Source organism: Phoenix dactylifera, chromosome 7 (genome assembly GCF_009389715.1).
Source record: "Phoenix dactylifera cultivar Barhee BC4 chromosome 7, palm_55x_up_171113_PBpolish2nd_filt_p, whole genome shotgun sequence".
Classification (NCBI taxonomy): domain Eukaryota; kingdom Viridiplantae; phylum Streptophyta; class Magnoliopsida; order Arecales; family Arecaceae; genus Phoenix; species Phoenix dactylifera.
The window spans coordinates 12022949-12046081 of record NC_052398.1 but is presented as its reverse complement, the minus strand read 5'-3'; the positions used below and the strand labels follow the sequence as shown (position 1 = coordinate 12046081).

General features: G+C 36.3%; 1 protein-coding gene across 2 annotated transcripts; it reads left to right on the top strand.

The window, feature by feature from the left end:
- Positions 1-6921: 6921 nt before the first annotated feature.
- Positions 6922-20784, top strand: LOC103723792 (transcriptional corepressor SEUSS-like). Of its 2 annotated transcripts, none has more exons than XM_017846797.3 (10): positions 6922-7192; positions 7651-9082; positions 9185-9304; positions 9547-9595; positions 9757-9971; positions 10081-10149; positions 10247-10344; positions 16562-16655; positions 18665-18734; positions 19308-20784. In XM_017846797.3, exons 2-10 carry the CDS (start codon positions 8027-8029, stop codon positions 20216-20218), a joined length of 2682 nt encoding a protein of 893 aa, XP_017702286.2. In that variant the 5' UTR covers positions 6922-7192; positions 7651-8026; the 3' UTR covers positions 20219-20784. The 2 variants fall into 2 exon arrangements, with proteins under 2 accessions (XP_017702286.2, XP_017702285.2); XM_017846796.3 differs by having other exon boundaries at positions 6922-7492.
- The last annotated feature ends 2349 nt before the right edge of the window (positions 20785-23133 follow it).

Here is a 23133-nt window from a genome sequence, read left to right as displayed (position 1 = left end):
CACGCCCCAGAACTAAAAATGCGTGCCAAGTGATGTGGCAGCCTGCTGCATGCATGTTGGGGTAGGCCCCCTGAGCATGCAAGGTAAAAAGGAAAAATAAATACAACTAAACTAACAATAAGCCAACTACTCAGAGTATAATAATTTTTAGAACTAACTAAATTTTCAGAGGTTGAATTACAGGTCAATTCCAAAACAACTATAAGTTGCTGAACTACGGTTTAATCAATATAACCACTTTTTATTGTTTCAAGAGGCCTACCTGACTTCGAGAGTGTGATGGGCGTGAAATTTAGTAGTTGACTCGAGCTCTATATTCAATTCAAAGACTTTCACAATTTAGGAATAACTTGATTTGCCTCATCTGATTGGAACAAGCCTTTCTGGGCCTAGCAGTAATAAAGATATTTCATGCATTCCTTTAGTCAAACTTTGTCATCAAACCCTCCAAAAATGGTAGGAAATACAATTGGTCGGAGGAGGCGGCCAAAGACAAGGCGACTAGGATCAACTATAGTGCAACAACTACAGATTAGGAATCCATGGATTCGGAAGCAGTGTCTCAGCCTGATTGGAAAGATAAGTCAATCGTAAAAGGAGATATTCTACCTATCACCGAAAGGAGTTATGCTAAACCATGACATTAAGGAGGGTCCCAAATAAAATTGTAAAGGTAGAGCTAGTCCAACTAAGTCTAGGAGTTTGATCTAAGCTCACTGTGCAATCTCTACCCATCATAGCCAATACCCTGAGTGCTGAGAAAGAGAGAAAGAAGAATTGATAGCCTAGTAGGCAACTAATAACTATAACCAAAGAGATCAAGTATAGCAAAGTAAACTTTGAATAATTTATGTTTAACAAAGATAGGATTTCCATCCCAAACCTTATTTAGACCTATCCAAAATGACCAAATTGATCCACAATAAATTTGTTATTGCTTTGAAATAAAAGATCTGTTTATAAAGATAAATTCAGCTATAACAATCAATTATAAAATGGTGCTTCTTTGCGAAGAAAAAAAGCCATCATTTAAATTTGTCCCATTAAAATAGTAGATATAAAATAAAAAATAAGATATAGAAAGAGGATGAGAGTTTGATAATGGTTATCACAACATGTGAGAGAGAAAATCAGGAAAAGAAGAAGAAGGGCAAAGAACTCTTATATATCCGAGGATATGTTAAACTCTTAAAAAGTTTGTGAAACTCTTGCAAAACTCTTGGAAGTGTCCCAATGAAATATCTATGAAACAGAAAAAGACACACACATATATATGTAATATTTCTCTTGTAGTATTGCCTTTCAAAGCATAATATAGTCAAAAAAGAGCAGAATGCACTTCCTTCAATAAGTTCAACTTAGATCTCTCATAGAAAAATTTGAAACATGATGAAGTTTTTTTAGTCCTTTTTGCTTTCATGCCATTTATTTATACTAGTGAGGTCTAGTTCTCAAAATTCATGTTAAATTTCTCTTCTATTCCAAAAATAATTCTAAAATTAAAAAAAATTATGTTCGAGTAAAACTCATTGCAGAGTTAGATCTCAACTTCAATATGAATTTTATATCTTATTATATTGTCTAATTCCTTCTAGATTAGAACTTATGCCTAATTAAAGTATTATCGAAGAAAAAAAATTATAGTTTGTCTGGCTTGTTAATAATTGAGTCTTGGATAACAGATCTTGCTCCCAAACCTTATTTAGACCTATCCCAAATGGCCAAATTGATCCACAATAAATTGTTGTTCCTCTTGAATTAAAAGATCTATCTATAAAAGATATATTCAGCTATAATAATCAATTATAAAATGGTGCTCCTTTGCAAAAAAAAAAAAAAAATCGTCATGTAAATTTGTCCCATTAAAATAGTAGATATAAAATAAAAGGTTAAGATATAGAAAGAGGATGAGAGCTTGATAATAGTTACTACAACATGTGAGGAAGAAAAGTCAGAAAAAGAACAAGATGAAGGGAAAAGAACTCTTATATATCCAAGGATATTTTAAACTCTTAAGAAGTATGTGAAAGTCTTGGATATGGGGCAAGCTTCTTAATTTGCCACAATTCCCTTAGTGCCTATTTTAAAGAAGGAATTCAAAAGTTAAAGACTCTTAGTACTGATGGAGTAATCGGCTATATGATTAGGAAAAAACCAAAAAAAGAAAGGAAGTCGCATATGGCATCCTTTTTCTTTTTTATTTTCAAAACATGCTTTTTACTAGTACATATTGCACGACCCGATAATATATACGAAGAAAATTAGTCATTTAGCATACATATTTAGGTAAATACACAATTTCTAGAATATGGTGTTCATCAGTACATAGCACACGATCAGGTGATATACACTTAACAAATTAGTCATCTAGCAACCCATACATAAATCTAAGTAAATTAATACATAGTTTTCAAAACATCGTGTTCACCAATATATACTACATGGTTAGGTAATACATACTCATTGACTTTCTAATATATACTACAAGCTTTTTCTTATACACACCTAATAATAATCGACTATGCACATACAGGTTAATCGATATACATCTTTCAGAATATGCTTTTTACCTTTATATGCTACATGACATACACCAAACAAATTAGTCATCTAGCAAGCTAATACACACCTTTAGGCAAATCGATATATAGTTTTCAGATTATGGTATTTATCAATACCAGTAAACAATTTCCTAACTTTGTCTAACATAAAAAAAATTGTATACATACTATTATTTAGATTTCATAAACTCTTAGATGCAAAAATCTTGAAAAAGATAGTGATTGGATGAGGAGAGAGAAACTCAGAGGAGAAGAAAGACCTTACGGATGGGAGAGACGGTTTGATGAGGAAAAAGATAGATAGAAAGACTTGACGAGGAAAAAAGAGAATGCGTATGTTCTCTCTTCGTAGACATTTTCTCTTGGCGTTGCAATTTTCTCTTTTTTTTGGTTTTTTTAAGTTACAAAATTGATAAATTTCTTTAGTAGGATTTCCATCCCTGTTTGACTTTTAAATTTTCTTTTAAGATGGAAGCTAGAGAAAGCATAATTTTTCCCCCCTCCCCTCTCTCTAAAAGAGGAACAAATTTAAAAAAAATATTTTAATACGACAAGCAATAATATTTGTCTTGCTTCTTCTCCCATGGCACCGCTTGGAATCACACCGAATGTTATAATGGCTTTGGAAAAAGCCATTACCAAGTAAATATTAATAACCAGTATCCAAATAATAACTATCATTTGACCATTATCTTATTATGATACTTGCTAATTATTTGATAGGAACAACAATTATTATTTACATTTTGAGTTTTTTAAAAAAAATGATGCTTTTTAAAATTCAAAAAAAAAACTAATTTTCACTCCAAAATAATTTGTGCCATATAAAATAATAATTCTACTAAATGAATAATGATGTTGACACTTATACCATTATCTCTATTGTTGTTCATTATTTTGAGTATAATATCATTATAATGGCCATCATAATAACTATTATTTTAATATAAAATAATTTCAAATCACACATCATTAGATAAATAATAACCGTTATATTATAACTATTAGTAACAGTTTCAATGGGTTTCCGCTAATATGGTTTAACAATGTCATTCAACACAGATTTATTTGTTAGCACTGATTTTTCTAGAGATTTCGTCACTTGGAGGCAGTTCTTTTTAATGGACGGTCCAGATTGATGGACCTTGACAAAGAAGTCTTACCACTACCTGTCCACACAAAGAGCAACACGTGGCAACATCAACGTCTCAAATTCCGCGATCCCTTTCACTGCCAGGTGAGTCACCGCCCTCGAGCGTGCTGGGTCCTCCAGTAGCGAAGCGGCGGAGCCGCGGAGCCCGTCGGTGACGGAAACCATACGATCACCGCGAGAATCTGGAGAGGAGCGCGTGAGGTCCGCGATTCCCCTTTCGCGCCTGAGAACTCCAAGAGGCGTAATTCGGAGAGAAGTACGAGGGCATTTTGGGCCACAGAAAAGATACCGTGGACCCCGCCATCCCGTAGGCGGTGGCACGGATGAGTCCATGGATGGTAACGACGATGAGGATGGCATGATGCCAAAGAGAATGAGAAGAAGAAGATTTTGACTCCTTTTGGGAGTAAAGAAGAGAATAAGGGTGGCGAATGAGGGAAGCCATTGATATTTGTACTCATTGCTCGGCTAGTGTAACCGGCAACAACCGGTGGCTCGAGAGAATATTACAGGTTTCACTTAAAACTCCAAAAGAGATCCTGTATCATGACAAACTCCTTCGATTCTTTTTTAAAAAAACTTCTAATAATTTTATTATTCAAGAAATGACTCCAAACTCCTCCTCGAGAGAGACTCGGCCACGGTGATCGAGTAGATCCAGAGTCGAGGCCGTTTAGTTGAGGATCGGCCCTTGCTCCACAACATTCATAAATTATTGAGGGAGTGCGCCTTCCATCAGGCTCCGCACGTCTACTCAAAGGCGAATGGTGTGGCAGATTGGATGGGTCCTATGCAACTCACCACTCGGAAGACTTCACATGGATAGACCACGGGCCAGTGCCAGAGTCTTTATGTAATATTTTGATTTCTGATTCTGTTGGCCGCATTCACATCTGTTACATGTGAGCTGCTATTGTACCCAAAAAAAAAAAGAGAATGACTCCAAATCATCATCCTACCACCATCATCCTTTACTATAATAAGATATGTCATCTCTGAATGGGGTTATTGATAAATGAGATGGTTGTTGGTTATATGGTGCATAGGGACCGACAAATTTAAGCAACTTTGAGATGGGGGGGGGGGGGGGGGGGGGGAAATATAAAAATTATCGTGAAAGTTTTTATTTTAAAACTAAACCATAAATAAAATCTCTAGAGTATCTGCTAACAATAGTACTCTTATTATCTTAAATGATATGACTATATTTCAACTGATAACTCAATGTTGTTAATGTATTAAGATCTTAAATTTTTTTGTAATGTCTCATTCTTTATAGTTTCTTTTTTTGCTTGAAGTAGCGAAAGGAGTATTTATAGTTCAATCATCTTGCTATGATAATATGGTTTAAAACCTATATTTGTAAGTTAAAGTAACTTAATGGCAAAGTTCTTCTTCCTAAACCTTTTTCCAATCCCATTTAACCCTTTTCTTTAATAATTCAATAAAATAGTTTGGAGAAGAATAAAATAAACCTTTAAAGTGGAAAATAGATATAATGTATTGTCATCTTGGATAGCATTCAAATATGAAACATTTAGTTTATACTTCTTTGATATGTATCTCAACATTGATAAAATAACAACAAAGAAATCAATAAATCAATATAATACATGGCCTAATGATGCTAGGCCAATCCATAATCTTTTTGCACCTTCTCTTTATCTATTGACTTGACAATAGATTGTGAAAAGATATTTTTATGATTGAAAAATGAATACTACACATATTATTTTTTTAGTTATATTTTGTCATGTCAACACATAAAAATAATACATTCAAAGGTGGTTGTAGTTAATAGATTACGTAATTTTAAATAAGAAGTTTTAGAATGATATTTGATACCAAAAAATTATTAAATAATTCTAAATGTATAGTAAAAAGAAAATATATTGTTAAAAATTCTATAAAATAGCTTATACACTTGTAAGTCTCAGCATTATAAATTGCATGTTCTATGAACCATGTAATAGGTTTTATGTATGGTTGATCATAAATCATCCCATCAACTTACAATATGGTACAGTACACATTTTTATGGCATATGTCAAGATCAATAATTTCCATATATTTTAAATATTATCTATTACCGGGTCGCCCGGTCAACAGCACAGTCCCAACTGATCCGAGCAGAGAAAGCGAACTGTGTCCCTCAGAAGGTATTGTCCGCTTTGGGGATCGTCGACTACTCCTGGCGCTAAGCTCGCGGCGGGAGCCACCCCTCACGGTTTTGCCCTACAAAAGGCGCCTCCTGAGGAAACACTTTGAACCCCCCATTATAAGGCACAAACATTTTCGCTACTTGGTCGACATGAGACTAAATTCAGAAACGCCTACAACATAGCCCCCCTAACGAGAAGGTCCTGTGTCGGTCGGGGCCCCTACTGGCGCGCCATCTGTTGCCGGGGTCGCCCGATCAACAGCATAGTCCCAACTGATCTGAGCAGGAAAAACGAGCTGTCTCTCAGAAGGTATTGTCCGCTTTGGGGATCGTCGACATGCCTGGCGCTAAACTCGCGGCGGAAGCCACCCCTTACGATTTTGCCCCACAAAAGACCATCATGAGGAAAGGCTTTGAGCCTCCATTATAAGGCACAAACCTTTCCGCTACTTGATCGATATGGGACTAAATTTAGGAATCTCTACAATACAGCCCCTTAGCGGAAAGATACTGTGCCGGTCGGGACCCTACAACATTACCTATGAGTAAATATCTTATAGTAGCCTCATTGGATTGCGGATCTCTTTCGATATATCGAAATGACTGGTAGAAATACAAATTAAAATATTTTAAAGTTATAAAAATAGTTATTAAATTATTAGCACCTTACCACATAAAAATATTCCTTCTAGAGTAGCTTTTTATATGAATGGCAAAGACTTTGTTACAACTATTTTTGTGCATTCATTGTACTTTATGGATAAAAAAATATACAGAGTTGAATATAGTAAAAGAAAAAATTTGAAAGATTCTGTTGACCTTATTCATTTGGATATTTCTCGTGCGATTCTAACAGTACCTTTTTAAATCTAAGAACTGTGCGGTTACGTGATGCTAGGTGCTTATTCATAGTTTGTGAAATACTTGGGGGCTTATATGAAAAGTGGGGGAAGCTGCAATTGTAACCTCCACTTGCAGGTCAAAGGAGGGGAATAACAAAAAATAAATGCGGTGGATGTATCAAAAATTTAATCAAATCTAAAGTAACTTTGACGTCCGCAAGAACTCAACACTCAATCTGGGAGAGGAAGAAAACCGGAGGGGAGAAAAGATTTGTTTCTTTCTTTGGTTTTTGAAAAATTCAGAGTGAAAAGCAGACAGCAGTCGCGGAGATAAAAGCAATCTCCTTTTTAGAGCTCGAGATCGAAGGAAACCGTAACCCTAGAATGTGGAGTTCAATCCAGAGAAGAGAAGAGATCGCTGGGGGAGATCTTCCGATGTACTGAACCGAGGCCTCTTCTGGAGACTCTCAACCGTGTAAGTCGCTTCGATCCTCGGCTTCCAATCGCTTTTCTTTAGGTTCGTGGTTCCACCTCTCCGCCGGTCGTCGTTGGCGACTTCCATACCGTTACTTGCAAGGAATTGGATCCGACCGAGGCCCGGATCGTGGGATTCGGCGCGGAGTTTTATGATATAGGTGACGATCGAGGGATATTTGCGGTCGGTTCCTGTGGTGTCGGAATCCGTCACGGCGTTGTTCTATCTCACGCGAAGAGGAAAAGATTGTTTTTATGGGGTTTTAGAAAACGAAAGATCGAATCTTGATCTCATTTGAAGGTGCTCTGCTTGCTTGGTTTCCATTTATGGGAAAAGATAGCATTTTTATCATCCTTTTTCTTCAGATATTATAGCATTTTGTTCTGTTTTGGGGAAAGATAGCATTTTCATCCTCCTTTCTTCTGATATTTTACCATTTTGTTCTGTTTTGTGACCAGATTTCTACTTTTATTGGTGGTTGTGGAAAGCAAATGGAGAAGAAAGAAAAGAGTTAAAAAAGATCGGGTTTTTAGGGGCATATGTGAGGTCCTGTTACTGGCCTTTTGTAAGATTGAATAAAAAAGGGGTTCTTGAACACGGGGTATAATTTATCGGATGTTGCAGACCAGAACGTATGTCTTGGATTCTACTTCGCTTTGGTTTTATTCTTTATCTGTCTCCGGGTTTGGCAGCAGTCCTTTCTTGCTTTCAAGGGCCCATATAGAGTCTTCAAGGTTTGTTTTCTGTTCTTCTTGCTAAATCTTTATGCCCGTGCAACAAAAATTTCCTTTTCTCGGTCTCCATAAAGCACCAGCTCCATCCCCTTGAGCAAAAATGGTGCCTTCCGGGCCTCCAACTCCGGTTGGTGGAGCCCAGTCGGTCCCTCAATCTCTTCTGCGAACAAACTCCGGCATGTTGGGCGGATCCCAGGCTAATTCTATCCCTTCTCAGCAACCCTTCTCTTCCTTGGTCTCTCCTCGAACACAATTTAACAACAACAGCAACAATATGAGTTTGCTGGGTAACATCTCCAATGTGTCGTCCCTCCTTAACCACTCATTTGGAAACGGAGGGCCTGTGTCTGGTGGTGGGCTCTCCAATCCTCCGGTGAATCTCCAACAGCGAGGTGGTGTTGGAGGTGCAGTTGATATGCTAGGCTCCTCTGAGCCTGATCCTCTCTCCTTCACCTCTTCATCTGGCCCCGCTCAGGGGCAGCACTTCCAAAATCCTCCTCCTGCGTCAGATCAATCACAACCGCAGCAGTTTGAGGGAATACAGAACTTCCAGCAACAGTTTTCAATGCCTCACAACCAGCAGCAAACACAGCTTAGGGGAGGATTGGGCAACATGGGCAGCATGGGTCCTGTCAAGTTGGAGCCACAGAAGGGTCCTGTCAAGTTAGAGCCACAGATGGGCCCTTCTAATAGTAATGGTCCACCACAGCAATTGCAATCACTGCGCAGTCTGGGTGCTGTGAAAATGGAACCCCAGCAGCTGCAGTCAATAAGAAGCTTGGGCCCTGTTAAATTGGAACGTCAACATTCCGATTCATCATTGTTTCTGCAGCAGCAGCAGCAGCAGCAGCAGCAGCAGTTACTCCAAATGTCAAGGCAGCCATCACCGGCTGCAGCTGCTCGGATTAATTTCTTACAGCAGCAGAGGCTCTTGCAGCTGCAGCAGCAGCAGCAACAGCAGCAGCAGCAGCAGCAGCAACAACAGCAGCAGCAGCAGCAGCAGCTTCATAAGACCTTACCTCAGCAAAGAAACCAGTTGCAACAACAGCTTCAACAAAGTCTTCCTTTGAGACCTCAAGGGAAACCGTTGTATGAACCCGGAATGTGTGCACGGCGTTTGACCCATTACATGTATCATCAACAGCATAGACCAGAAGTAAGCCTCTTTTACTGCGAGTGCGTTTGACTATTTTCATTGCCGACCTGGCAGAAGCAGCATTATTTCTTTTACACTGACATTTACTTTCCCCTCATGAAGGATAACAATATTGAGTTCTGGCGAAAATTTGTTAATGAGTACTTTGCTCCCAATGCCAAGAAGAGGTGGTGTGTTTCTCTCTATGGAAGTGGGCGTCAGACCACCGGTGTTTTTCCTCAGGTATGTCTGAATCTGATGAGAAGAATGAGCTAACTGTATAAATGCATGTATGGCTTGGGTAATTGATGGTGATATTTGAAGTAAATCTTTTTTCTGTTCTTCCCTGATTATGCTTGAGTTGTGGGCTGCCTGCTCAATGTCTTTGCATCATTGCAGTTAAGTGATGGTAGCCTTTATATTTGTTTGTGTATGACTTTTTGTTTTTATGAATGTGCTAATGCATGTTTACCTTGATATTTTAGGATGTGTGGCACTGTGAGATATGCAATCGTAAACCTGGCCGTGGTTTTGGTATTTACTCTCCTGGTTCATGTATTCGTATTTTCCTTGTGCATTCTGTTGATTTACCTTCAAATCAACGAAGATTCATGATTTTTACTGTTATCTATATTGCACTGGAGAGCTGCTTTTTATGTTATTTCATTTTGCCTGTTTCTCATCTGTAATTTCAGAAACAACTGTCGAGGTTCTGCCAAGGCTATGCCAAATTAAATATGCTAGTGGTATGTTGGAGGAACTTTTATATGTCGACATGCCCCGTGAGTATCAGAATGCATCAGGCCAGGTTGTCCTGGATTATGCTAAAGCAATTCAAGAGAGTGTATTCGAGCAATTACGTGTGGTACGTGAAGGTCAGTTGAGGGTTGTTTTCTCCCCTGATCTAAAGGTAAGATACTATTGAAGAAGCTGTCTGTTGCATACTATAAGACATCTTGTTTTGTTTCATCTCTCTGGGAACAGTATCAGTCATCATATATTTTTCCCCTCATTTCTAGATTTGTTCCTGGGAGTTCTGCGCTAGGCATCACGAGGAGCTTATTCCTCGGAGATTGTTAATACCCCAGGTATTAATTGATGCTTGTATTGCTTAACTATTACTTTTGCTGGCTCGCGGTTCAACTTCAGCTTTTTTGGCCTGAGATAATTGATGCTTCTGTTCAGGTTAGTCAACTTGGAGCTGCAGTGCAGAGATATCAGAATGCTGTTCAAAATGCATCATCTGGCTTATCTACCCAAGAGTTGCAAAATACTTGTAATTCGTAAGTCTACCTTTTCTACAGCCTATTGAGTAATGTGTGCTTTATGTTGAATTCTTCTCTTTGTTGTTTCAAATTGCCTTAATTTATCTAATTGTGCTTGAGTATGTTTTTGGTTACTTTATACATATATGCAAGTTTATAGTGTACATGCATATATAGAAATGTTCAGAAGAACTTTCTTTCGGTGGATTTGGCTTTTTTCAGATATCATGGAATGGCAAATTACATTTTGTGCGATTTACTCCAAACCGATGAATTAGTCTTTTTGCTAAATATTTTATGCATAAATGTATATATATATGTATATTTATCCAAGAATATGCATATGCATAAATATATAACTATTAGCTAGCTGGCATAATTTGGTTGAAGGGTTGTCTTGATAAATGACAATATAATATGTTAATAATATGTTAATATATAATATATTAATTATTGCAGTACTATATATCCAAGTATTAATTTTTTTTGTTCTCCATTTATCGTTTATATCCTGGAGAGAGTGAACACTAAAATTCAATGAAGGATTTCGAGCATAGTATAGAGCAGTTTTTTTATTATTGGATAATATGTTGAAGTATTGTCATTATCCTGCATTTTTGTATAAATTGCATACATGAAATCTTTAAATAACAAAGTCACTCTATGTTATTTTAGATATCCATGCAACATATGAAATATTTAGATAATATCATTAACATGCATTTTAGCAATAAAACAATTGCATCCTTGAAATCTTGAAATTATCAAGCAGCACCTCATTTTTTATCCCATTCTTCACCCACCCCCCCTAAAAAAAAAAAACCTCATTAATATGGATACACAGTTGTTAGGAATAGTGCTAGAACTGTAGAAGAGTACAACTATGCAAGAAAAAGCTATGTAGGGTCCAATCATGGTCTGCCATGAAAAAAATGAGAACATAGAAGGTTTGTGGTGCGGACACCAGTATCGGACTAATTGTTTTGCGGGGTCACGGTCGTCGCAGGAGGACGGTCCAACCATTTTCGTTGTGGCTGGATTGATTTATGTTATTTTATTTTATGTTGGTTGGATTTATTTGCATATTGTCATTTGAGGATCTTTTTCGGATTGTTTTCTTTGTAGGGACCTATTTGTTATTTTGTAACCCTATATATATGGGCATGCATTTGTTTAGGGTTAATGAGCGATGAATGAAAATTAGCCTTCTTCTTCTTTCTTCTTCTCCCTTCTCTTCTCCTTTCTCCTCTTCTTCTTCTCTTCTTCCTCTCTGTCTCCCCTTCCCTACCTACCTCCTGCATCAGCTTGCACGGTATGGATTGCTTGTTTGGTAAAATATATTCCTTTATAGTTGGGAATCCAAGCTATATCATTCAGATATAGAAAGAACATACCTCTTTGTAGATTCCTTTCATGGTTTGACAGGAAGGTACTTTGGAAGAAAAATGACAGTTGGAAAAGGGGGAAGGGTTTGGATATGTATATGTACATATGTATGTGTATAGGCATATGTATATATACATATATGCATATACACATATATACATACACATATATGCACATACATACATACATATACATGCACATACATACATACATGTACATACATACATACATATACATGCACATACATACATATATACATATATACATGCATATATGCATATACATCTACATACATACATATATGCATATACATGTACATACATACATATATCCATACACATATACATACATATATCCATATACATGTACATACGTATGTACATCCATATACATATACATATATACATATATGGATGACATATGTATGTCAAGATCTGAATTTGTGTATGATACTAGTGCCAATTGAGGCATTGGCATGGTAATATGCCAGCGCACATGAGCATAGGAAGATAAACAGCCTATGAAAGGATTGGAAATAGATAGCATAGCTTATTAATTGATCTTTGGAAATCCGAGACCATGATGTATCCTAAATATATAATATGCTCACTATTGTCTGATATGTCTCCATTGACATTTTCCTGTAACTTGTCATACAAAATGACATGAACAACTTTTTACATGCCTTAACACCACAAACATGCTTGACGTAGCTTTTTTTTCTTCTTTGGCAGGAAATGCACATTGGAGTTGTTATAGTCTACAACTTGATAGCATAGGAAGCTCATGCACTAGTAATTAGGAAGGTTATATGCTATGGATTAGCTTATATTGACCTGAACCATACAGATTTTGTTTTATCGACTTCTTCTTAAAGTTGCTAACATTGTTTTAAAAGATGGAATAGGCAACACCTAGGTGCTTTCCTTAGATGGGGTTCCCACCTGGGTCCCTAGCACAGCATGACTTGGATGCGTTGCATGGTTCTGTGCAGCCTCCTTTACTGGTTGGGTCTGCTGTCTCAGGTCTATAATTCAGTTTTCTGGGGCAGGACCTTGGTCCCTAGCCTCCTTGCGTGCCTCTGGTAGAGAGAGGCATTTGTAGGAGTGGTGAAGTCATATGATAGCTGATGAGAATAGAGAAAAACATGGAGAAGCAAGGAGTTAAATTTTCTCTACAAGGCCTATTGTTTTTTCCCAAATAGATATTGTATTGTGAGAAAGTTATGAGCAAAATTTCTTAGTTTTCTTTTAAAATTTTTATTTGTTGATTTACTTTCTTTCACTTTTTTATGAACCAAATGACGCCTTAGGGTACAAGATGGTTGTGAGGACTGTTGCCTGACCTGATCTAGATGGTAGCAAACCTGATGTTCAAATCATGTGTTGGTATAGGATAACCATTGCCATCAAACCATATTCTATCTATTTGGGGTTGGCTTTTTGAATCCTCATTCACTAAGGAATTCAATTTAGGACTGCCTTTGATGTTATTTTAAGCCATTCTTTATATTTTTTTTTCTTAACTTCCATCCATGTTACCTTAGTCCTTCCCCTCTTATTACATACTTCCCACAAATTAAAGCACCTTCTCTTAATTGACTCTTGTTTTATCTTCGTTATAGATGCATGGACCATATTAGTCAAGTCTCCATCATCTTGTTATTAGTTTGTGTAACTCAAATAACTCCCATATTATATTCATTTGTTTATCTATCTTTTCTAGTTTAAACACAAATCCTAAGTATTCTCATTTTTGCTACACCCAATTTGTTTTTTTTTTTTTTTAAATCTCTTCATTACCAAATATTTTTAGCCTAGCAACATTGCAGCCTTTTATAACATTTCCATTTAAGTTGCCTGGCTCCTATCCTATTAAGGCCTTGTTTGGCAGAGTTGTTGGCGATAGAACTTTCGAAAGTAGAGCTTTTATAACAAACTATTTGCTGTTTGGTAACTATATTTCTAAAATGTTGTGGAACTTTAATATGTGTTTGGTAAACAAACTAAGAAAGTACTTTTGGTATGACAAAATGGCCATAAAGAACATTGCATAGTATTATACAATAGAGCATAATAAAATATAATATGTTTTAATATATAAATATATAATATAGTATAATATTACTGTAATATAATATAATATTATTATAATATAGTAATATATATTGTATACTATAGCATAATAATATAACATAATTTGATATTATATAACATAACATATCAATGTATTATGATATAACGTAATATGATATTATATTTATAGTATAATACAATAATAAAAGTATAAAATATTATAATTATTAACATTATATATTAATATTTTATTAATATAATATTTTAAGGGACATTTTCTATAATTGTAATATTTTATTATGGGTATTTTGGTCTAAAAGAAAATAAAATAAATCAAAATAGCTTCCCTACGCATGCTAAAGGTGCTTCTCTGAAGAAGCTCCATTGTGGAGCTTCTTCCAAGAAGCTGTTTTAGCTTTCTAGCAAAACTGAAACAACTTTCCGATTTATCAAACATCTCTATTATATCCAAAAATACTTTTGGAGGGTCAGAAAGTGTTTTTTGGCCCACCAAAAATTCTGCCAAATTGAGCCTACAAAAAATATCTTCATCAATCTCTCTATTATATTGTATATCAGATCTTAAATAAGGCACTCTATCACTTTCCGGTGTCTCTGGTCAGTCAATCTTAATAGGAACCTAATCTGTCTCTATTTTTACTAAAATTGCATTATGTATACTTTGTATTTAATATGCCAATTCTTATGCCCTTATTCTTTGTAATTTTCTTTTATGAATCCAATTTAACATTTAGCCTACTAATTTTCTCATTAACCAATTCTCTGTTATCTATGAATAGCATTCATGATGGTACATCTTCCTAGAAATATGGACTTGCAAAAATAAAGTTAGCCTGATTGAACCTGAACAGATCCAATTAGACCTTGGGAAAACAAATTCAAGAAATTATATTTGGCCCGTCAAATGTAAACTCAACGCATACGTGATTTCAGAAAAGGAGACTAGACCCACCAAATTATATGTTGGATGTATGCCTAAATCTTATACCTATGCTGGTTCCAGGTTGGATTTCAGATGAGATGGACTGGAAAGTGACCTGACCACTTGCACGGCTAGCTGCACTCTGATATGAACTGGGTGAAAGAGTAATTGATCTATTTTCTGGCATGTGGTGCCAATTGCATTGTAGAAGAATGCAGTATTAAAGGATCAATTTCCAGCATATATCACCTGGGAAATGTTGTTTCTAGATTGAAATGTCATGTTTTGCATGGAGAATTTTAGCTGACCATTCAGGGCAAATCTTCGGGTTATGGGGGTAGGTTCCTGAACCATAGTGCATTTTGTGCTATAGATGAAGAAAGTTGTTAACATTCTCTTTTTGAGAAGCTGTGTTGTGGCTGTTTCTGAAATTAGGGACATGATTAGCAAGAAATACATTTATTTATAGGATGCAAGGGGCTTCCTATATAGCAGGTGGGTAGTTTAATAGAACAAAGATGGATGCCATGGATAGCCCTTGGGATTTGTAATATATAAAAATTGTTCATTAGGTGATTGTCTAGAATTAGGTTTTTAGCCTGGTGTGTTTGTCAAGACAAAGTATTATAGCCCTTTGGAGGCAAAGAAGGCACATGCAACATGGATCATAAGGCAATGAAGAAATAAGTAGTAATGAAACCTGTGGAAGCAACTGCTTAGCAAGATTAATGAAAGGTAAATACCCATGGTCAAGTGAATGGGGAGAAAGAGAGCCTTAAACTTCATATTAAAGGTGCTGGATTGAAGATCAAGGTGCGCAGCTGTGGAGAATTGTGGACAGCTGAGTTGGTAGGAAAGGCGTTAAGCAGGCAACAATGAAGAAGACAGCTAACTCATGTGTTGAGGCGACTTTGTGGCCATGGGGTATGTTGATGAAACTGTGTTATACAGCTAGACAATGCTAAACCTCCACTTTCCAAAATTTGCTGTAGGTCAACCAACTTTAAAAAGATTGGGGTTTCTTGCAGCACTTGGCTATTAGTGTCAGGCACAGGTGTGTCTCTAAGATTCAGATCTTCTAGCCTGTAAGAATTTATTCTTTTGAACCTATATCCAAGTATCATATACACACTGATTTCTGAGTATCAGGTGTGGATACTTGGTGTTAAACCAGTGGGTCTGAGTAATGTAAAGGTCTAGCAAGAATGGTTTGTCAGCAGCTGGGTTTTCTATATGGATGAGTGCCCATCATATTAATGAAGCTTATTCTTTTAGGTAGACATTGTCTGGATGAGGGACTCCAGCTAGTAGTTGTATTGTCTTACCAAGAAAATTACACTTAAAAAAATGGATGTTACATGCTTTTAAGTTCCTAGTCACTGGAGATCTTATTTGTGTGCGATGCCATTTCATCGAAAAATGATATTGTTTCTACATTTGGATACCATTTTACGAGTTTCTTTTTCACATTGGAGTACCTTGTTTTTTTTTTAAATATCACTCCAGCTAGTAGTTGTATTGTCTTACCAAGAAAATTACACTTAAAAAAATGGATGTTACATGCTTTTAAGTTCCTAGTCACTGGAGATCTTATTTGTGTGCCATGCCATTTCATCGAAAAATGATATTGTTTCTACATTTGGATACCATTTTACGAGTTTCTTTTTCACATTGGAGTACCTTGTTTTTTTTTTAAATATCCCTTGATATTCTTATGATGATAGTTAATGGGGCATGGTAAATGACAAGCAGCTTTTTTGTAAAATATTATGTAATTGTTTTATCTGAACAAGCAAAATTTAGTTAAGAATTTTCTGGAATTGATCAACAGATTTGTGGCATCTGCTCGCCAGTTGGCTAAAGCTTTGGAGGTACCACTAGTAAATGATTTAGGATATACAAAGAGATATGTTCGTTGTCTTCAGGTAGGCTGCTGTCTGATACTGTTTCTGCTAACATGGTGATAGGATCAACCTATTCATCTGAATTCTTGATCTTCTATATGTAATGATTCCTTGCTTGCTATACTTGCCTCAACTATTTTTTGATCATGGAATCTTCTCTATTCTTAGTTCAATAATTTGTATGTTGAAATATATGTTATGAGAGCATGAATCACTTGCCTCCATGAGCTAATCTTGGTGTCTAGAGGCATAAATCACATGCCCAACTGCCTTTGTAAGCATCAAGTGGAATCATCACTTTTCCTTGGGCAGGGCACTAGACAAAGGTAGACAAAATTGTTATACAATGATAATGTGTGTGACAGATGAACCAATACAGAGACGTCTGTGTGCATGGAAAACTGAGTGCCAATTACAAGTTGGAGGGCAAAGTAGTGCCATCTGTAAGGTTGAATTAGGCATGTTTTTCTGGTTTGTTTGATCACTATTAACCAAGATTTTAGGATATCTAAAATGCTCTGACAGTAGAAGTATATTCGTGCATGGTGCTTAGGTTTCAAATAAACACTCTTCTACTAAACTGAAAAAAAATAAATATTAATATTGTGATTTTAGTTGATTCTGTTTAACTGGTAGAAATTTGTACTTTCATGATCATGGCATGATAACCACATTAGATAGTTGTGTCATAATTTGGAGATGTCAAGATATTTTGGGTAGTGAATATTTTAGAAGCATTTTTTATAAAATGCTCAAGAAATGGGTGTGGGTTCGACATTTTGGGAAGATCACAAGAGAGTTGCATCATCATGTAAATTAAAAAAATTGTCTTTAGATGATTGTCGTGACTTGGGGTCGGCTGAGCCAATAAGCATCAGGTTGAAAACAAAGACGACAACACTCATAAATCTAGAAGTATGTCACATGTTTGATGATCCCATACAAGGATTTTTGTGACTATGCACCTGAAGGTGGCATCCAAGATTGTTGCTTGTGAAAGAGACTTCACAAAAAGCACCAACAGTTGAGAGTCATTAAAAAAGAGTATGTGTTTGTTGTAGTAGAAATACAATTGATATATTGATCTTGCTTAAGTTAGAAAAGTGAGAAAATTGTTAAGGTTGTTCCCTAACGCATTTCATGGTGCAAAGGAGGTCAAGAGTGCATTATTTTAAAGGACCAGCATTTCTTTTAGAAGCATCATGCACATTTGGTAATCTCAATTTGTTGAAGTGCAATGAACATTGCTTGCTGAAAGCCTGGTTATCTAAACAACGAGCAGATCTGGGTGCAAGGAACAGAATTGAGTAATGAAGCAATCCGGAATAGGGTACGGGATTGTGAGATTTCAAAGTGAGCATGGTAACTAGATAGAACATTCGGGCTAGTACAGGCATAAAAGCTGTACTGAAGTACATGACATGAATTATTTGTTTGCCAACTTTGTCTGGATCCTCTTGGAGTTCTATAAGTGCTTATGATCACATGTATGAACATTCTTTATGTCAACTTTGTTAGGGGTTTCTCTGGGATAATTTTTCAACATCACAATTTTTACTCTCATTGCATCTCATCTCTCTATAACCTGAGCTTTTTATCAGGGTGGCTGCAAAGAAATCTTATTACAGTTATAACATGAGTTTAATGCTCAAACCAGCATCTTAATAAATTAGCCTTGATTAACTTTCATTTGTTTTGTCTATGAGCAAAATATTGGTTTATGAATTGCCTTGGGCATCATTCTTTTCTTTTTAAATGATGTTTGTGGCATATATATATAGTCTACTGCTTTGGGAGAGTAGGATGGCTTTTTGCTTGTTGACTGATCAAGAAAAGTGCATCTGGCCGGTGACCAAGCAGGATAATGTGTTTCTTATTATGCATAATGCTAACGTTGTGTTTAAATGCTTTGTTCTGCATCATCCCTTCACTTTTATTTGTAATCCCTATTGTGAATATTTTTCCCTTCAACAAAGCAAGATTTGTCTTGGAACTAATAAATGCACTGTTGCTGAACAATCCTTCTGCAGATATCAGAGGTGGTAAACAGTATGAAGGATCTGATTGACTATAGCAGGGAAACAGGGAGAGGACCCATGGGTAAGTTTTAGTTTTTCCATTTCACAATGCAAGGAAATGTTTTCCATTGCTCATCTGCTAGTCTTCCTGCTATGGAAGCTCCTATGTGGTGATGTATTTTTTAAACACATTACTAAGTGTAAAATCTGCTTAATGTGGGTGAACTGATATTTTAGGGGAAAGAAAATTTTCGTAATGCCACTTTCAGTTAATCCTCAGCTTCAAGAGAACTTTTGCTGTTTGGAGGTCTCTAATTTTATAAGCATGTTTTTATCCTTTTCAATGATTTAAAATTTTTGAATTTTTAGAGTTCTGATTTTGTAAGTGTTTGATTGCTAGAAAGAGAAGGGATTCTATGAAATATCGCTGCTTGTTCAAATGCTTGGTATTATAAATCATGAGCCGTAATTCATAAAACATGTCAAATCACAAAATATCATGAATGTATAATGCATCCAAATGGAAGATTGAAATTTCTTGCTATATCAAAGTCAAGCTCTAGTAGCGGTCATTGGTCAAGTTTCATCTAATTTGTGATCTCATTTTAACCTTCTTTTCTTTTTGGGTTCATATGTATCGTCACATTTTGTTCAGATAGCCTGATCAACTTCCATCGAAGGACATCTATGTCTTCGGGCCTCCATTCTCAACTAGCTCAACAACGTGAGGAGCAGCAGACTGTTGTCCAGATCTCCAACCACAATGATCAGACTGCTACTCTTGCAACTGCTTCGCAACTTACTTCTGCTAGCAATGGTGTTCTGAGTGTTGATAATTCCCTTAATGCCCCGCCATCCAGCAGTACTGCATCTGCTGTTGCTGCGCTCCTCCACCAAAACTCATTGAATTCCAGGCAAGAAAACCAGATGGGCAGCCCCTATGGTGGTGGGAACACCGTTCAAATACCATCAGCTAGTTCTTCCAATTCACTGCCACCGACCCAGCCCAATCCTTCATCTCCATTCCCCTCGCCAACACCATCCACATCAAACAACAACACAACCCCAGCCTCGCATAACACCACCCATTTGAGCTCTGCTAATTCACCTGCGAATATGTCTACAATCCAGCAGCCATCAACAGTGTCTCATGAAGCTGATCCAACTGAGTCGCAGAGTTTCTTACGAGAGATGATGATGCCCTCTCAGCTAAATGGTGCCAATGCCTTGGGAAATGAGATGAAGGGAATTAATGATCTGACACCAGCTCTGAATGGAGGCAACTGCTTGGTTGGAAATGGCATGGCGAACAGCTCAGGCATGGGCGGCATGGGGTTTGGGAGCGTGGCTGGGATTGGCTCATCGGCAACACCGAGTGGGTTAAGAGCAGCAATGGCAGCAATGGCGAACAGTACTATGAGCATGAATGGGAGGGTTGGAGTGAATCACATCTCACAGGATCCAACAGCCATGAACCATCAACAGCAACAGGATATGGGAAACAGGCTGTTGGGAGGGCTCGGACAAGTTAACAGCTTCAATAATCTTCAGTTTGATTGGAACTAGTGAAATCAAATTTTCTTATGATTGCATGATCTGAAGTGTGAAAAGATTGCCATCAGATTCTTGCCGGTACGAGTTAAAGCCTAAGCTCAACTTGGGAAACCCTCTCCTTTACTAATTTCTCGGATTACCTTCTTCGATACAATCCTCGTCCCCTTGTTCTCCTTATAGCTTACAGAGTTCCGACTCGTATGCAAGGTGCTTTGTATATCATGCTTCAGTGACAAATTCTCGTTGAGGCGCATAACCAATGGGAAAAGTGTACTTATAAGAGAGGTGAGAGTGAGGAGTCGAGCACAATTTCTCTGGTAATTCTTGATGCTATTTTAGTCCAGTTGGAGGGGCAGTCTGAGCATTAGCATGAGCTCAGAAGCTTTCTGGAAGAGATGCATATTTTTGTCCAAAGAAAATTTGTAGCCTGAATTTGCTTGCCCCTTTCTTTTTTCATTCTTGCAAGTTTTCTCAGGCAGTGTGAAAGAAATCATGATTGCAAAGGTCAGAGTTCTGTGAATGAATGGGAATTGTGGTGATTCTGTTTCTTTCAACCAATGTCATTTCTTGGCTCTTCACTTTTGGCATAGATTATTTCTATTAGTAGTTCTCATCTTTGGTAAAAGGCTCTCAATCTGATTCATTCAACTATAACTCATCTGTATAATTTGGTAGTATTTGATGCTGATTTACTGTAGTTGAAGGATCGGTGCACCATTTCGGACTTGGGAACTCTGTGAGAGGCATGCATCCTATCATGCTAGAAATTTGTTAGCTGAATTTGCTCGCCTTCATCTGTGCTCCTTGTTCGAAGCTTTCTAGATCGAAAGAAATCATGATTTCAAGAGGTCAAAATTCCTATGTATGTGAATTGTGGTGGCATTGCCTGGCGTGTTATTTTTTGGCATATAAATTTAGTGGTCACAAACGGAACAAGATGAGAAGCCACGGTGGTGGGTGCTATTGTGTTAATGTCAGGGCCAGGTTGAACTAAATCCAGATTTTTTGGGGTCCATTGGAGGATAGAGTTTGGACTCGGGAAAAAAAAAGTCTATCTGGTTATATTTTAAGAGTTAAAGCGAGTTAAAATGATGCTTGTTTTGAGAAGTATATCAATAAAACATATAATACATGCTATAAAAATTAAATCACGAGTAACAGGTAATTGATGATTAATTAAATAATAATGACTGATTAAAAATTGAAAATATATATGTGAAGTATATACACCTAAATATGTTTTGGTATGTCATATTTTTTATTCTGTCCTAAGGTATCCGGCGAAGTTTCATATGCTAGGAGTTAAAAATTCAATAATTTTACTAAGCAGACTCGGATCTCAATTTTAAATCTGAATCCGATCCAATGCATTTGACTTTGGATGCACGTCGAACTCATTCAAATTTTAGATTCATTTAGGCCGAAGCAATTTTGGGCTATTAAATATTTAAATAATATTTATCATCATAGACGTTATGTTATAATAGTATTATAATAAAAAACAATAGCCAATAACCGAAGAAAAATTAGCGTTGTTGTTGTTGTTATTATTATTATTATTATTGGTAATAGGGAATAAAAAGATGTGCAAGATTGGGAGGAAAATTTTCAGTCCATACTGATTCTAACTATTTCATGCTAACGAGGTTAGCCAGATGATAGGCACCAAAAAAAAAATAAAAATCGAGGACTTCAATTTTTTGAAAAAAAATTGATATAAAATTTATATGTTGAAAGAAAATAGTATTTTAGTTTAAAAAGAGCAAATGTCAAATATGGTGGAAAAATTATTTAATATTGGAACCATAGGAAGGTTTTTTCCTTGATCTTAGAGCTGATTTAAGAGTCAATGTGTAATGCTTGTAAGAGTTTTGACAAAATTTTTTGTTTCAAATAAAAATAGCCTACCCAAAATCGCTAGCGCAGTATCCGAGCTGCATTGGGAAATACACCAGCCTGCCAGTGGGTTCGGCTGAACTCCTCTTCCCTTCGGGAAAGCGTGGAAACGAGTGCGTTTGGTGGGACTTTTGATCACTTTAGATGGTATGTCTCCTTTCTATATTTGATGAGAAACGTTGACTCTATCGTTGTAAGGACAATGATCACTACGTATAATTAGATACAGGTTTCCGTTAGTCTTACACTATAAATCTATTCATAATTTTAGTTTAATATCAGCCAGTTACGAGTATAAAATATGAAGGTTGGGTGGAGGTTGGCATTAGTGACCCACCGCTAAATGGTGCAATATATTAATATTTTATGAGAAAGAGCTAAACAGTCCTTGTAGTATATAGTATATAGTATACTTATCATTCAATCCACCAGGATTTCGATTGGTTGGTTGGTATTCCTCCTTTTTCGGACTCGTTGGATTCGTGGGAGGATGAACAAAAATATAGTCTAATGAAAAAAAAAGAAACACCTTATATTTGGTTGGAGTTTTCCCAAAAAAAATAATAAAGTAGTTTTTTTAATAGAAATAAGATTCATATGTTTCATAGGAAAAAAAATTTATGTGGGATATAGAAAAGTTCAATTCCCATCAATTGAAAATTGAAGCATTTTTTTTTTTCTAAAAGTACCCTCAAGTTTTTAAATAGAATAAGATAAGATCTTTTTTCTTTAGTAAAGATATAAAAAAATATTTTATATATTTTTTTCGAAAAAGTTGATGCTCAATCAAATGTAAATTATTTTGTAATGTGCCACTTTTTCATAGTCAATCAAACATGCAAAAATCATTTTCTCAAGCATCAATTTTTTATGAAAAATATTAAATTCTCCTCGCAAACTAAAATAGAAAATTTGACTAGTCAGGCTGTGGCAACTCTACTATATTTTTGAAAAAATAAAGGGCTGTTTGCTCTAGTTGGAAGGTTAAATATATAAGTTTGTTTGATGGAGGAGCATATTTATGAGATGAG

What these genes read in the sequence shown, in the direction of transcription:
- LOC103723792 (XM_017846797.3), top strand. Translation starts at nt 8,027, where the DNA reads ATGGTGCCTTCCGGGCCTCCAACTCCGGTTGGTGGAGCCCAGTCGGTC. An exon ending in TTTTCTCCCCTGATCTAAAG is followed by an intron (nt 9,972 to 10,080) that starts GTAAGATACTAT and finishes CCTCATTTCTAG; the next exon opens with ATTTGTTCCTGGGAGTTCTG. An exon ending in GATATGTTCGTTGTCTTCAG is followed by an intron (nt 16,656 to 18,664) that starts GTAGGCTGCTGT and finishes ATCCTTCTGCAG; the next exon opens with ATATCAGAGGTGGTAAACAG.